The sequence below is a fragment of the Euleptes europaea genome, chromosome 3, assembly GCF_029931775.1.
Source record: "Euleptes europaea isolate rEulEur1 chromosome 3, rEulEur1.hap1, whole genome shotgun sequence".
NCBI lineage: Eukaryota > Metazoa > Chordata > Lepidosauria > Squamata > Sphaerodactylidae > Euleptes > Euleptes europaea.
The window spans coordinates 86,085,722-86,103,283 of NC_079314.1; the positions used below are offsets into that span (position 1 = coordinate 86,085,722).

General features: G+C 40.9%; 1 protein-coding gene across 1 annotated transcript in view; it reads right to left on the bottom strand.

The window, feature by feature from the left end:
- The window catches only part of AGBL3 (AGBL carboxypeptidase 3), a 54,242-nt gene extending 37,722 nt beyond the window's left edge, over window positions 1–16,520 (bottom strand). Inside the window, exons 1-10 of the mRNA XM_056846534.1 lie at window positions 16,458–16,520; window positions 12,602–12,662; window positions 11,761–11,943; window positions 9,207–9,314; window positions 7,400–7,547; window positions 5,960–6,742; window positions 4,914–5,079; window positions 2,716–2,842; window positions 895–992; window positions 686–774 (exon numbers count right to left, since the gene is read on the bottom strand). Coding sequence (XP_056702512.1) covers window positions 686–774; window positions 895–992; window positions 2,716–2,842; window positions 4,914–5,079; window positions 5,960–6,742; window positions 7,400–7,547; window positions 9,207–9,314; window positions 11,761–11,943; window positions 12,602–12,662; window positions 16,458–16,520 — 1,826 coding nt within the window. The remainder of the gene's footprint in view (window positions 1–685; window positions 775–894; window positions 993–2,715; window positions 2,843–4,913; window positions 5,080–5,959; window positions 6,743–7,399; window positions 7,548–9,206; window positions 9,315–11,760; window positions 11,944–12,601; window positions 12,663–16,457) is intronic.
- Window positions 16,521–17,562: the final 1,042 nt, after the last annotated feature.

The following is a 17,562-nucleotide window of genomic DNA, read 5'->3' on the forward strand; positions in this document are numbered from 1 at the left end:
AGGGGCGGGGGGTCTTTAAGAGGGGCTTGACAACCCACCGCCTGCCTTCCCAGGAGTCCCGGGAAGAAAGGGGGGTGTCTTTAAACCCCTCTGTCCTGCCTGCGCAGACAGCGCAGAGGGGCTTGGCAACCCACCGCCCCTCTTCCCAGGAGTCCCGGGAAGAAAAGGGGGGTCTTTAAACCCCTCTGCCCTGCCTGCGCAGACAGCGCAGAGGGGCTTGACAACCCACCGCCCCTCTTCCCAGGAGTCCCGGGAAGAGGGGCGGGGGTCTTTAAACCCCTCTGCCCCCCGCGCCTTGACGGGGCTTCCATGAAGGCGCGCGGGGGCGCTTTAAACAGATCTGCGCCTTCCAGCTGGAAGGCGCAGATCTGTTTAAAGAGCCCCCCGCGCGCCTTCATGGAAGCCTCGTGAAGGCCCGCAGGGGGGCTCTTTAAAGGCCCCCGCCCCCTTCCCGACTCTTTGAAGTGGTGGGCGCCGCCTGGGCAGGTGGCGCCCAGCACTTCAAAGACCCGGCCGAATTTTCCCCCGAACTCCGGATCTCGCGCCAAATTTTGCGGATCCGAAGCGGGGGAGTTCGGACTTTGGCACGGCCCGAATTAAAAAGGGCCGAATTTTGCCGAAGCCGAACTTTACCAATTTTTTTTTTCAACAGCCCTAGTAGGCATATCTTGAGAATTCCATTTACCTGGAGTCTCTGTCGAATGTATCATTCACAGGCGCAACTGAATCTTCTTGTTTCACCATTTCTTCCAGTTCTTTCAGACATTCATTATACTAGGGAAATTCACACAGATAGCAGTAAATTCCAGTGCCTCTCTGCTCTCAGGTGATAACTAATCTTTTGTCATTGCCATACTTGGCTTTTGTTTCAGGATCTAATAAAACTTTCCCTACCTTATCCTTTTTTTCATCACAGAAATCTAGCAGCGAATCACAGAAATGGTATCCTATGGATTCCAAATCCTTTGTATTGAAGTGGGAATCACTGTTGCCTGAGATATGAAGGGAAAATCAGAGAAGAAATACCTGTCCTGCTAAACGCTAGCAATTATTTTATTTGTTATAAGATAATGGGGAAAACTGGACTTTTGGCTATTGCTTTGTAACTCTAAAATGGTTTTTGCTAGCAAAATACTCGACACTTCTAAATTCTTGCCAAAGGCCGCTCTCTCACACATCTTGGGCTGGCAGCTTTCACAAGAACTGTTATCAAGAGGTTATTTTCTCCTTCCATATCCTCAAAGTGCGTGGACTGGAGAAACTGCGCCTGTTACAGATTAAAGGATTTATCTACACTACAAATGTACGTGGATTTCAAATTGCTTTAACATCAGGGATTCTCAAAAGGTTCTGGGAACTATGAAGTACTGAGAACTCTCTGTGAGCCCTAGAATGACAATTCCAAGTAGTGTGTACAGGCACAGCTGTTTATCTAAGGAACTAAATACATGCACCAAAAATGTATGTGGTACTGAATGCACAAAGTTAGATCCTATGAACACTAAGTTTTTATATGAGGCTTCTCATGATGATCTTTCTGTTCTTTCCTCTTCCTTTAAAAGCTCCCTGGTGTGTAAAGTGCCATCAAGTCACAGCTGACTTATGGCAACCCCTTGCAGTCTTCAAGGCAAGAGACATTTGGAGGTGGTTTGCCTGTCTCCGCATGGGATGAGAGTTCTGAGAGAACTGTGACTAGCCCAAGGTCACCCAACAGACTTCATGTGGAGCAGTGGGGAATCAAACCCGGTTCTCCAGATTAGAATCCCACTGGTCTTAACCACTACACCACTCTGGCTCTCAGTTTAAAAAAGCTCCCTAGGACTCCTGAAAAGCCAAAGCCTGGGATAAAGAGAGGTTTGTCAACAAAATGTCACGTGGCATAAATGAGCTACAGTAAAGAGGGGGAGCTGGGTGAAATCAACACTTGTTTCACTGGAAAGCTTGCTCTGCCATACCAACGTGGTGTGGTGGTTAAGAGCAGTGGACTCTAATCTGGAGAACCGGGTTTGATTCCCCACTCCTCCACATGAGCAGTGGACGTTAATCTGGTGAACTGGGTCGGTTTCACCACTCCTACACCTGAAGCCAGTGGGTGACCTTGGGCTAGTCGCAGCTCTTTTAGAGCTTGCTCAGTCCCACTTACATCACCGGGTGTCTGTTGTGGGGAGGGGAAAGGAAGGTGATTGTAAGCCAGTTTGATTCTGCCTTAAGTGGAAGAGAAACTCAGCATATAAAAACCAACTTTTCTTCTTCTTTCTCCAAAGTAGGGGGAATTTTGCCCAGTTCACTGCCTCTCCCCCACACCTTGTTGCATTTTATACATGAGGCTCCCTTAACCTCCAGCATTGGCTTTTCAGGAGTCTTGGAAAGCTGTGGAAAGAAGGGGAAGGCAGAGAAAGATCCTTCTCTGACAGATTCTTACATAGTATCAAACTCACTGTGTTTTAAGGACATTAGCCTTGATTAATCTGTACATATCTGCTCAAGTTAGGCTTAACAGCTACATTTGATATCTACAATCATGTGTTTCTTTTGTGAAGTGCACATGAACCTGTAAAATTATGACATTTCAACACCCTATCCTATTTAGCATTGCCTCCAACAAACACAACAAGCTTGTATCATCTTCATCTGAACCTGTAACAGCAAATCTGAAGACTTCACTGGATGACTCAATATAATTTCTGTAGAAAAAAAAATCTATATTTGCTTTACCCAGTGTAGAGCCACAGAAAGTAACTTCCAAGGTATAGCTATTGCTGATGCCCATCTTCCACATCACTACTCGACCTGTCCCTTCTTTGCCTTTCTGTGTTTTGAAACTGCAATCTGGGAATGAAAACTTACACAAAAAGAAGTTTGGTTAATGATGTGTTTTCCCCCAACGCTAAACAGCTTTCCTTTCTAGTAAAGGCCAAACAACACATTTTAACAGATTGCAGCCATTTATGCTTGGTAATTAGCAGCGCATTCCAGGCTGAATTGCCCCGCATATTATTTTTTTTAGTTTTACACGCTGAATGGTCATTCAGGAAGTGACTGCGAAGCCGGTGCATACCTACTTCACATTTCTTAAGAGCCCCTTTAACACGACCTTTTGTATTTGCTCTGCCCCCGTCGCGAAGAATCCCCTCAAGGAACCATGAGAAATCACAGGTGTGCGTTAGCTATGCACATGGCAGTTACTAATGGCTATGCAAACAGGAACGAAGCAGCAGGCGAGTGGGGGGAGGGTGGAATGTCTCCTTTTGCATCGAGACTGTGAATAGGCATTTTAAAGGTCGCATTTTAAAAAAACAGCTTTGAGTGAGCATAAGAACATAAGAAAGGCCCTGCTGGATCAGACCAAAGTCCATCAGGTATAGCAGTCTGTTCACACAGTGGCCAACCAGGTGCCTCTAGGAAGCCACAAACGAGTGCAGCAGCACCATCCTGCCTGTGTTCCACCGCCCCCAATATAATAGGCATGCTCCTCTGATACTAGAGAGAATAGGTATGCAGCATGACTAGTATCCATTCTAACTAATAGCCATGAACACCCCTTTCCTCCATGAATATGTCCACTCCCCTCTTAAAGCCCTCCAAGCTGGCAGCCATCACCACATCCTGGGGCAGGGAGTTCCACAATTTAACTATGTGTTGTGTGAAAAAATACTTTTATCTGTTTTGAATCTCTCACCCTCCAGCTTCAGCAGATGACCCCATGTTCTAGTATTATGGGAGAGGGAGAAAAACTTCTCCCTGTCCACTCTCTCCACACCATGCATAATTTTATAGACCTCTATCATGTCTCCCCTTAGCCGCCTTCTTTCCAAGCTAAACAGCCCTAAGTGTCTTAACCACTCCCCATAGGACAGTTGCTCTAGTCCCCTAATCATTTTGGTTGCTCTTTTCTGCACCTTCTCAAGCTCTGTAATATCCTTTTTTAGGTGTGGTGACCACAACTGTACACAGTATTCCAAGTGTGGTCTCACCATAGATTTGTACAAGGGCCGTATGATAGCAGCAGTTTTATTCTCTATTCCTCATCTAATTATGGCCAGCATGGAATTTGCCTTTTTTTAGAGCAGCCACACACTGGGTTGACATCTTCATTGAGCTATCCACTACCATCCCAAGATCCCTTTCTTGGTCTGTCACTGCCAGCACAGATCCCATCAGTGTATATGTGAAATTGGGATTTTATGCCCCAATATGCATCACTTTATACTTACTCACATTGAATCTCATTTGCCATTTTAATGCCCATCATTAAAATGCCCATCATCAAAACTGACCCTGATTAAATGGCCTCAGAGTTGCTGCCCTAGATGACCCTCTCACGTCACATTCTCACTCCATCTGCAGTTTCTCTTCCCTATAACACGGCATCATCACACCATGCCCACTCCACATTATTGGCTGTTGCTGATATGTGTACGTGTGGAGGAGGAAATTGCAACATGTGACAATGTCACACCATGATTCAATGAAGCTATACATTGTATACAGAGGGAAGGACGTGTCACAAAGATACTGAGTCGGTCATAACACAATCTGACTCAGAGGCAGGGAGGAAAATGGAAGTGTTCAGTTCCCCCCACCCAAGCTGTTAAAACGTTGAAACCTAAAGTACAAATAAAATAATTCTTCTCATGATAAAACTACTATTGTTGATAGTCATGCAACTCTGAGAGAGCTGCTGTTTAACATGCATCAGAAACTGTTGCACACGCATGCTTCTAACAGGGGTCTCTGTAGAGACCCTACTATGGTTATATACCCTAGGATGCGAACACAGCATGGGTAGCATGATTTTAGAACACTAAATCTCCTGAGATATGAGGTACATAATTTAGAAAACTTTGAATGACTGATACAAATTTCTTCTAATGTAATAAAATTAATGTAATAAAGTTAGAGGTTTATCTTACTTTATCTGGACAATTTTTGCTCATAAGGAAAGGAAAAATGCGCTGGTGCAAGATGGTCCCTTCTTCTTGCTGCTCCCTTTTTTCACAGCCATACATGAAGACATTCTCTTTCCTGCTATGACCGTGAAGGTCACAATACAGGAGAACACTGCGCTCTTCCATTAATCTTTGAGAAGGGAGAAAATGATTATACATGAACAACTTGGGTTAATGTAACTCAGATAACCCCAGCCTGCTCTCTTGGATTACAGCAGCAATTATAGGAAAAAGACACTGGAGCTACTCCTGATTTTCAAGGATACATTGTGTGTGTATAACGTGTTGCCAAGTCACAGCCAACTTATGGCAACCCATTAGGGGTTTCAAGAGACTAACAGGGGTGGTTTGCCATTGCCTTCCTCTGCATAGCAGCCCTGGTATTCCTAGGTGATCTCCCATCCAATTACTAACCAGGGCCAACCCTGCTTAGCTTCTGAGAGCTGATGAGATCAGATTAGCCTGGGCCATTCAGGTCAGGGCCAAGGATACATTGCTGGTGGCATATTCATGTCTGGAATGATTATCAGTAAGGTATTCCACTGAATACAATGGCAGGGCAAATTGCATTTACTGGCCACCCATTAAATCTTCCTTCCACTTAAGGAAATATTGTTTGCATTACATTATTCATTTAGGACATTACTATGTCGCCTCTCCTGAAAACCTTCTCAAGGCAGCATAAAAATGCCCTCTCCGTGACAGCTGACATCTGAACTATGATAATTTACAAACACAATTAGCAGAAGGAGAAAGATCCTGTTTGGAAAGGAAATCCCAGCTCACTACTGGATGTTGACCTTTCTATTCTATGTGACAGTTACAAAAGCTTCACAGTATTAAAAATGCTCAAAAGGCACCAAAATACAATAATCTGTAAACTAACCTCAGTAAATAAAATAGAATATGGTAAATACTGGGCACACATTAATATACTAATATCAAGCTCACAGAAAACCAACAGTGGCTATACTAAGTAGAGAGGAGGAGAGATGGTGTTACCTTTTTACCTTTTGATCATGGTCCGGGTATACCAAACAGGAGGGAAAGATTCCTTGAGGTCGGATCTGTAGGATCGATTCAAATCCCTACCTGCTAAAGAGCAGCGGTAATTGCCCACAATGACGCCATCAGGATTTAACATGGGCACCACTTTGAAAACAAAGGTGTCCCGGAGCACTTGGGCATCGTCTGAATCTCCCAGAATATAATCCAGAAAGCCTTTCATCATCCAGGAGCTGTTTGTTTCCCCTGGGTGCACTCGGGCGGTCACAATCACGGCTGCCTTGCGTTTTTCCTCCTGGAAATCTTGCCCAGGATTGGTGATGGTTAAAACATAGACAATGTTTCTCGCTAGGGACTGGCACAAGATGCGGATCTTGCAGAACTTGGACCTCTTTGGGTCTCTGGCGATGGCTGACAGGTAGTCTTGCAGGTTGCTGTATGTATAAGGGTAGCAATGGGCAAAGTAGCAGGTATCCCTGTCATGAGGGAACTGGAATGTCCACGTGAGGGAAAAATACTGGCGCCCATCCTGACCAAGATTGTTTTTGTAATACTTGATTGCATTGCCTGTCCTTTGCCACCCCACTTTGTGGATCTTTGCTTCTGCCTCTGAATACAGCAACGGGCGCATACCGCGATTGTACAAACTTGTTGGTTTGGTGAAGTTGACAATGGTAAAACGATAGGGTGTTCCTGCTTGAGTGTTGGTAACCTGGAAGTAGTACCACTGAGTGTGCTTATTTGTGTACAGATCAGTGCGTAATGTCAGCTGGTACTCAAAATCACTGCTATATGAGGAAAGGAGAAAAAGATGTTTAATCTGGACTATACAGTCGGACCTTCCTTCACTATCATGTGACACGTGTTTGACTCTACATCCCTTATTTCAAATCTCCTTTAAAGCCAAATTTCTGTCACCATTTTTGTGTGTAGATTCTGTAGCCAGTTATTTCCTTTTACCATCTCATTTGGAAACTGCTTATTGATATATTTGTATTTTAAAGTAGGCCCTGCAATTTTGTAGTGACCATAGATCCATCAGTCTATAGCTTCTCCGTTAGGTCTGTAAAACGCTAAAGCGTTGGATATTCTTTTACTTGCAAAATGGGTTGTTGTGTAAAAGAAATGTGTGATCTGTGCATAGGAACCTGTGGAAATCAAATGCATTAAATGTTTCCAAACACTTCAGGACAAGTACCTTAGGGTGCTTAATGTAGTTCCACATTGGCAAATAAGCAATTCTGGGCCTGGACAGTATCTGAATGGGAGAATGACTAGGGTGGGTACAAATAAACAGAAATGACAGAACACTACTGCAAGTTTACATTAAGTATCTGCATCTCTTTCCATGTTCTCAAACTATTATTTAAGACCTGCCAAAATGCTTCTCAATGCCAGCATAAAATTTGAATGATATCAGTAACCAGTTTTAACGATTTACCTACATTTTGACCACCTTTTGCAGATTCCCACTTTCAAACCGTGCTTCAAAAATTAAAGTATTTTCCCAGTCTTCCAATGAATTAGGGAGCACCTCCTTGGAAGGGAAGCTCCCCCCTATTCGAGAATACATAAAGCTGGAATCCTTGTTAGCTAGTCAAAGGAACACAATATACAATTATTGTTATGAATGACTATACATCTGAAAAACATTCTGTGCAAAGAGACTATGCATAGTTTTTAGATGTATTCTTTTCTGAAGCAAAGTATACATTTGGAAAGAAACGGATACATTTTATCTTCCAAATTCTCAGCTTTCTTATACATGGTTAATATCTCAAAAGAAACACTGAAAAAAGAAAACTTAAATCCATGTGTTTATGATCAGGGTATCAATAAGTATTTCAGAAAAAGTCAGAATCTGTGAAACACTGTCTGTATCCTACCACTCTACTCAACAAATCTGGAGAAAGACTCATTAGACTGGAGGAAGGCTTCAAATTAAGTGGCTCCTTAGGCTAGACTCCCAAACTTTTAGGGCCACCCCCCCTTGGTTCCACAAACTCAACCCCAGTGCCCGCTACCCTATCCTATAAAAAGCAGTATTCAAAATAGGGGTTTCCATGACGCACTAAAGAAGATAATAACAATAAAATTTCAAAACAATAGCAATTGATTGCACATCTATTCAAAATCAAATTAAAACTTTTTAATTGAAATTTATTCAACAAAACTGATGAACTTGATCCAGAGGTACCAGTTCTTCAAAGTCTGGGAAAAAAATTCTGATAGTTTCCACCAAATTTGCCTGCATGGTGCCATAGCTTGATCTATTGTAAATTAGTGAACAACACAGTTGAAGGGGCCCACCTCTAGCACCCCCTGCTGCCCCATTGCCTCTTAGTGCCCTCCTAGGTAATCCCACCCACCCCCAAGAGGTGGTACTGCCCACTTTGGGACCCGCTGGGCTAGAGGAAGGCTTCAAACTTTGCAAAGAGAAGTGACAGAATATATGCCACTATCACTTACAATTTTTCTAGTCCTGTACATGGATTAAATTAGCAGGAGTAGAAAAGAGAAAGAGTCCAGTAGCACCTTAAAGACTAACAAAAATATTTTCTGGCAGGGTATGAGCTTTCGTGAGCCGCAGCTCACTTCTTCAGATACAGCTAGAATGTGAATCCATCTGTCTTTAAGTAAGGGAGAGTGAATTCAGACAAGCATTAGTATGTAAATGTTAACAGTATGTAAATGTGAATAGCAGGCGTGATGGGATTAGGTGTGGTATGCAGAAGAGTCTGTGATGTCCACGGGAGAGATGGGTGTGGAGAAATCAGCATTGGTAATGAACCATGAATGCAAGGTCTTTATTCAGCCCAGGTAAATGCATTGTCTTTAGTTTGAATATCAACTGTAATTCAGCAGTTTCTCTTTCCACTGTGAATTAAATTAGCAGGAGGAACTGACAGAGCTTTGTAATCAATTAACTCTAATCAGACTGGTGAAACCTGACCTTGTAGGCCATGTACAGATAATAAAGCAGTCTTCTTAAACTTGTTTTTACAGTGTAGCTGACAGGGCCCTCACTGTGTTCTTCTGAGAACACTAAAGCATGGGAACTCTGTGGGGTATACGCAACATGCAGCACACTTTGAAAACGGGCTTTGCAAGGCAATGAGTGCCAGTCAAGGAGGTGACTGTGAAAAATGTTAAAATCAAAATGAAACCTTTGGATGCTAAAGTTTGAGAACTGCTTCTCTATTTGAAAGATCCTCTTGTTTGTATGCAGTCTATAGTAAACTGTGCTCAGACCTTCATCTGCTAGATAGACAACAGCACCCTCTCCAGGGTCTAGGCAGAGTGGCTCAATTTCCAGACCTGTTGGGTTATATAATGGTTCTGGTTCAGGAGGAGTCCAGTCTGAAAAAGAAAAAATAATGTTTGCGAATGTTTTTAATCAGTTACTTCATTTTCAGCAGAATAGTATCGTCTTTACATCTACAAAGAACCATCACCAAAAGCACTGGAGAGAAAAAACAAAATCAATCAAAGTAATATTTTTATGGGGAAATTTTATGGGGAAAAGAGGCAATCTTGCTTCCAGGACAGCCAATGAAAGCAAAATACAGACATCAGCCAGGAACGATGAATAAATGGAAATAACTGGGTTCTGTTGGAAGTTCGGTTTATCTTCCGTAATATAAAAGGGCATCTTTTCTAAAAGCTATTTTGGTTGACTTTTCCTGCAACATTCATAGCAGTGTCATTCCATTATTCTATTATTAAGAGATCCATGAACCTGACAAGAAAGCCAGCATGGTGTAGTGGTTAAGAGCAACAGACTCTAATTTGGTGATCAGGTTTGATTCCCCACTCCTTCACATGAGCGGCGGAGGCTAATCTCATGAACTGGATTTGTTTCCCCTTTCCTGCACATGAAGCCAGCTAGAAGACCTTGGGCTAGTCACACTCTCTCAGCCCCACCTACCTCACAGGGTGTCAGTTGTGGGGAGGGGAAGGTGATTGTAAGCCAGTTTGATTCTTCCTTAAGTGGTAGAGAAAGTCGGCATATAAAAACCAACTCTTCTTCTTCTCTTCAAAATCCACCTTCCTAGGAACCGCTCCCAAATATCAGGAATTTCCCAAACTGGAATTGGCAACCCTATTCTCAACCTATTAGAAGACCTTTCAGCATTATTATAAAAAGTGCCAGCTAGTTTATCCAATGAACTACACATATCATGACAGTAGAACTACACCGGCTGCTAATCTGTTTCCAGTCACAATATCTTTAAAGTGTGCGACCAGGTGCCTTGAAGGATAGCCATTTCCCATATCAGTCAACTGGCTAATTAAGATCAGCAACTGAAGCCCTATTCTCTGTGTCCCTACCTTCTTAAGTAAGGTTGGGTGGTGATTACAGAAAGGTTTTTTTTTGGTGGTGGCTCCTTGACTGCAGAATCTCCTCCCTTCAGAATTTTGCAGTACTTTTCTACCTTTCAAGTTCCAAGTAGTTAGTTATCTTTTAGGCTCCTTTTTATTTGCCCTAGCTCTTTGTTAGCGATGACGGTGAATATGGTGCTGGTGAATCTCAGCGAAATTTTTTAAAGGGCAGAAGCTGTTTTACATTCCTTTTGTGTACACTTCCCCCCCCCCCCCATCATTATTTTTAAAACAGGCAGGGAGTTTCAGCCAGAAGGTGTCAGCATGGGACCATACAAGGGAAAAAGACAAGCACATTTGTAACAATTTTTGCTGAATGTTAAGATTTAACATGACATCTCAAATAAAATGCAGGTTCCACACAGCAGTCATTGATCTCTTCATATGGAAGTTTGTAAGGATGAAGGCTTTTTTTGCATATTCTGATAACACTCTCATTTTACTTTATGGTAGGCATTCTTAATTGTCCTGATATAAACTCTCAAAGCATCTTTACATTTTGATTATAAGCTAACAAGTTGGAGAAGGAGAGATGAAACTAAACAATTGAGAAATCATTCCTTCCAAATCTCTTTCTCTAGGTTGCTATAAGCTATTTATCAGCAGCAGCTTGATTTACAGTTTACTTTTCTCACTGGGACTCAAGGAAGGTATCAAATATGCTAAGAACTATTCAGTCAATCAACAAGTGAGTTAAAAATTATGTTACAAATATTTGAATCTAACAGCAAGGATTCCTGGTAAAACAGAAAAATGCAATGGGGCTGGGCAGATTACAGGTATGAGAAAGAGTATTCAGCCAATCAGTGAAGTGGAATACAAAATATGATAAAACAATTCAGTACTGTGATGCAATAAGCATCAGGCTAATTTTAGGGGGTGCTTTTAAATTTATAAAATAACATTTATAGACATAACCTGAGGCGAGCCAGTAGTGTAATGGGTAGAGTGTTAAACTAAGACCATGGAGACCTGGGTTAAAATCTCCACTTAGACCTTTAATCTTCTACAAACCTTTGAGGTATGTTAGGCAAACTATTGGGTGGGGGGAGGTTTGAATCCATTTCCCAGTTCATAGTCCAGCATTGGTTCTATTGCTTTTCACCAAGTGAGCAGAAAATTAAGGGCATGCTTGTTTGCGGTTATTAAAGATAGTCTTTGTTTCTAACAATGAAGGTAACCTCCTATTCTTCCTTCAGTATCTAAACATAGTTTTGTAAAATGTAAATTTCTTTCAACGTAATCAATTAATGATTTAATTAAAAGCAAAATGATTAATCAAGCACATATTCATTAACAGGCTGCAGCACTGCTGAGTGAGATAAAGATTATAAAATACTTTGCAGTAGAAATTATTAGTAACATCGCTTTGAGATGTACCCAAAAATGTGCCACCTCAGAACAAACTTTTTGTATTATTTACCAATATGCTCTATCTTCCTTCTGATAACTTCATATTGATGGGGCCAGCGTACTAGGTGCAGGTGACCTGCAGGAGACAGCCCATATAGATCTCGAGGTTCGCGAAGCCGTGGTACCCATCTTCCTGAGTCATATTCCAGCAAAATCTGTGTGGTCCGTGGTAAAATGTGATCACAAAAGGAATCTATGGCATAAGGGGAGGAAAAAAAAGCCATTGATCTCTTGTGCTCAGGAGTTTGTTAAACTACACAGCTAATTTATCTGCTACAACTGAAAATAATCATGTCATTTATCTATCCTTTCTGGTTCCTTTGTAAAATTGTTACAATGTGGCACATAATCTGGCCATATAGAATTAGGGTCCAATAGGCCAGAGTTAATATTTATATCAAGTGCGACAAGGTTATGCTAACAAAACAAATGCAGAATTTGCTTTCGAAAACTTGATTTTTGACCAAATTAATCTTCCCTCATTTCTATAAGCTCTTTTAGGGCAGTTCAGACAAGTATTGGTCAAGGCTACGGTTACAGATTTTCTGCAGAGAGTAATTCTGCCCACCGCAAACCCAATGCCAGACAGATGTATGAACAAAGGGATTGTTTACACTAATGTGTATACTGATGTCATACAGCAGAAAAGAAGTTCCACTGTTTGTTTTGATGGCATGGTATCCTCATGTATGATGCTGAATGAGGTTTTTGGGGATGTAAACCAGTTGGTGTGTTAGATGGTACCATGCAGAATAGAAAATTGACTTTGGCATGTTCCAGTGACACGTAAATTAGACTTGCCTATGTACATTGCTGTTCACTATTACAACAAGAAACAAAAACATTTAGACCTGTAAAAAATGCACACTGTTCAAGCTCTTCTGTTAAACAGGAGCCAAAGGGATCCTCATCCTAAAATAAAGCAAAACAAAACAGAAAGTAAAAACAATGCAATTCTCAATTTTTACTTATAGTTTTATTTATAGTTCACGCAAATGAAAGGAGGAAGAGAGTTATCACAAAAGAGGATGCATTGCAAACTTTACCATATGGTATCAGACCCAATTTTGATACCTTAAGTTGCAGATATATCCACAATTATTATAGGAAGGTCAGAAAAATTGCTATGTACATTTAACAGAGCATACTGGAAAGTAATTCAAGTTGAGCATATTGTCTGCCTTACTAACTAGAGAAATATGCTCTAATGTGATGGCTAGCAGACAGCTGTGGTCTGTACATTATTCAAGTCCCTATGAACAACTGAATCTGCCTTATGCTGTGAGACCATAGGTCTACCTAGCGCAACATTGCCTTCTGTGACTGGCAGCAGCTGTCCAAGGTCTGAGACAGAGAAAGGCGATAACCATGGTAGTCCCTCCTATCTGATACCATATAATTAGAGATGCCACTGTGTGTGTGTGTGTGTGTGTGTGTGTGATCATATTGTTACTCTCCACCCACTGCTCTGAACAATGAGAAGTTCCAGGCCAAGACTTAACTGGGCTGGTTCCCTTTGAAAAAAGTGTTTTGGTAGTATCTGCTTTATTTACAAATACATAAGTACAGCACTTATTCCTCATGATTTGTTTAGATCTAAACATGATTTGTTTAGGCTACATCACTATGCACATTTACTTGGGAGTAAACCCTACTGTACTAAATAGAATTTACATTCAAATAAATGTTCTTAGGCTGGGCTACACCCTTTGTGTAAACCACGAGACGACTCAAAGCCCTTTTCAGCTCTGCATATAGAATAGAAAAACAAGTCATATAAAAACAGAAGATAACTGAGGAACCAGAAAACCCAAATCAAATGGGATATAAGCTGATGAGTTTAATACTCTTGCATCTAATTTTAGAAGGCATTTTGCCTAGCAAACTGGTGAGTATACTTCCTAGTGGCTACATGTCCATTTTTAGTGGGAAAACGTTATTCATTTTAATATTTATATTTTGTTTTAAGATGTTATCAGTTTATTACATTATTATCCCTGCTTACCACCAAGAAACTCAGGACAATATAAACGATTATTTCATCTTCCATTTTATTCTAACAACTCTGTGAGGTAGGTTAGGCTAAGAAAGAGTGACTGGTCCGAAGTCGCCCAGTGAGTTTCATGGTAGAGGGGACAGTCCAACATTCTTTTTTTAAATATTTTGTTTTATTTTTATAACATAAAACAAAAACAAATAATAAAAAATAAACAATACAAAAGGATACATAATTATTATTAAAAATTTGTAATAACATAGAATTACAATACTGAAAGTACCCTATAAATCCACCACCCACCTAAAATAGTGTCCCATCACCACATAAATGGACTTCCGGAGAAGTGTCATAACAGTTTTAAATATTCATTTTTATCAATATGTAGATAATAATAAAAATTATTTCTAGTAACTCATTCACTAAATTGGTAAAATTAACAGTCCAACATTCTAATCATCACAGAATCCTGTCCTGGTTATGCCAGAAAATTGGGTTAGTAGAGTGCCTCTTTTAGCCCTGTCAAACATCTCACAGCCTTAGGCCTGATAAATCAGCTTTAATATCCTTGCTGTTATAATCCCTATAATAATTCATTCGCTGAATTGAGTTCAATGGTGGAAAAGCAAGGAAGAAATCAGATCCTTCTTGAGAGGACTTCCAGGCTAACCAATGCAGTTTAAATCTTTGAACACATAAACTAACCCTATATTGTCATAAGAATGTAAGAAGAGTGCTTCAGGTTAAGTTCAAAGGTTCATCTAGTCCAGCATCCAGTTTTCTGCAGTGGTCAACCAGATCAAATCAAGCCTGAACTGTCCCTAGAAGCTAAAATGACTAAACTGAGACTATCATACTTTGGTCAATTTATGAGAAGACAAGAATAACTGGAAAAGACAATAACGCTGGGAAAAGTTGAAGGCAGCAGGAAAAGAGGAATAACCAATACAAGATGGATTGACTCTATAAAGGAAGCCATGGCAAGGCTGTTAAAGACAGGACATTTTGGAGGACATTGATTCACAGGGGTGCCATGAGTTGGAAGTGACTTGAAAGCACTTAACACGCACACAACCAGATACTCCTAAAGACCACAGCAGGGTCACAGAGGCCAAACCTTCCCCTGATATTGACCTCAGCAACTGACATTCAGAAGTAAATGGCCTCTGAATATCTTGAACTGCATACTGTTCATCAGATTATAATTGGAAGGTTTCACAGAAAGAATTAAGAGTTTATACAACTAATTCCATCATGGTGATAGCTGAAGTTGCAAATGTGATGCTTTGCCATGTACATCAGACAATACAATAATCTGAGGTTGGTTCACACACATAAGCATTTTTGTTCCCATGTGTTTATTCACAAAGGTCCAGAGGCCCCAAACTTTACGTAAAAGAGGCCACATCAACATTGACATGGCATTATGTTTCAGTTTTTAAATATTCACATCATTTTCCTTTCAAGATAGCAACACAGGTTAAGTGAGAATGTAACTACAGGACTAGAAATAAATTCAGACAGTAGCTTGGGTTTGCACTGTATAGGGCTGCCAGCCATCTGCTGACAACCACCGGGAGCTTTGGAGGGGGGCAGGGTAGGGCAGCAGTTCATATACAGAGGTGGGAGGTCTCCCACCATATTGGAACACCTGACTGCTCTAGCACTATACTACATTTACTAGGCTGCTCACTTCAAAGGGAAGGGTGAATTTGCTTTTAAGTCTCCTTTTTGGTCTGAAAATAAGGTCAACATACAAACCATTAACTATTATTGTCCTTTATTTTCATCATACACCCAGGCAAACCAGTGCTTAGATGATTGCCTGGTTGGAGCCGTCATTCCACCTAACAGCACAAGGAATATGTACTGGCTCTTTTCAATATTCTTATAAGCAATGTGGTTGACTTTTAGTTGTTGTTTTTCCCCCAAGACTCCCACTAACTTGTGGACTAAGAATCAGTAAAAATGAGAAGACCTCATTACCTGGAAGAGTCCTGTATTTTGCAAATGAATCCAATGGTATCGTCTTTGTATTTGTTGCAGATAAAAGTTTTAACATACTGCTATATACAGGTTTTTTTAAAAAAAGGTTATATGCACATCTATTTTTTCCCAAGCGTTAATGACAAAGACAGAGGTCTTTTATGCATGGCTGTTTCACTCGCTGTCACCCTTCTGATGACTTCAGGTCTTTGTTTTGATTATGCATGCTGTTTCCAACCGTTAGATGTCGCCTCGCTCTCCCCGTATTTCCTTGCGTTTTGCGTGCATTTTCAAATTCAAGATAAAACAGGTCCCTGAAAATGCGGGGAAATGCAGGGGGAAAGTGAGGCGACCTATGACGGTTAGAAACTGCATGAATAACCAAATCAAAGACCTGAAGTCGTTGGAGGGGTGACCATGAGGGAAACAGCCATGCAAAAAAGACCACAGGGTGCAGCAAGAAGTATCATTCAGCCACAGGACTCTCAGGGAGCAATCCTAAAGAGCTCTGAGTAGCAAGTCCCATTTAATTCAATGGGGCTTACTCTCAGGAAAGTGTTTTTAGGATTGCAGCATCTGTGCCTGAAAAGGGGCTTATGTATTAATGAATATAAAGAGAAATATTTAACATGAATAGGAGGGTCTGGAAGGAGCAGGGAAAAGTAGAAATGAACGAATAACTCATGTTATAGGAAACAATGTAGAAAAATGAAGAACAAACAAACCGAAGAACAATCACTGGTTAATTCTTCTACTTGCCGCTTGTCCTTATTTGAAACTTCGGACATAATCTCTTGAAACCAGGCCCTTTATTTTTCCTCCACAGACTGTGAAAACACGAAAACCAATAATCTGGACATCATATGTGCCATCTTAATCTACAACTCTATTGACACACAACCTCCCCTCCTCGAATCAGTATCAACAGTGGCTTGGAAACAGTCAGCTCATGAGGTGGGGTTTTTTTTTTTGTCCCAGTGATGGTAAGCAGCCACACAAACATGGGTGATTTGGAGCCAGTCAAAAGAGCACTTTGTGAACAGAAACAGGCCCCACTTACATGGCAAACAACTCTGAGTACAAAAACAAAAGGTTATTTTCTTTCCAGACTTGCAAAGAAGGCGGGGGATTCAGGTACACAAACTACCCAGACGAAGTGGAGGAAGTGGCTCGGGGAATATTCTAAACAAGCCAAAAAAGGGGAGGTATCCATGTGGGGATGTAGTCTTGATCAGACAAGTGAAGTTCTGGCAGCCAATTCAAACATTCCAATTTAGATCATTTATTAAGGCAAATCTAACATGGGAAAACCTTGCTTTGAGAAATACTAATGTGCCACATTTTGTACATGGTGAAAGGCACACTGATTAATCACTGATTGACCTTATTTAACAATCTAATGACCAGATAATAGGGAAAGCCTATTTTATTCATCATTAAATTAGGGATGGTCCAATTTGTTAGAACATTTATATGTTGTCTTTCCCACGGCATACTTAAAGTGGCTACGCCTCCACTGGTTTTCTCTCCTGGTGAAATATGCCAAGAGGAACAAGTCCGCCACATGTGGAACAGAGTGCCAGCAAAGCTGTTGCAGTGCCTGTGCTCTGTAGACATTTAATTATGTACATATGTCCATCTAATCATTGTGTAATACCATCCGTAAAATAATTTAATCCTCTTTTCTCTAACACCAACATTTACAGTAAAATAGATCCCATTCTTAAGTATCGTACACTGTTTGACCTCAGAAGATATCAGCAGATGTCAATTTTCCTATCTTTCCTTGTGCATTTTAGGTGGTGTAGTTTACTGAACACTGGAACATTA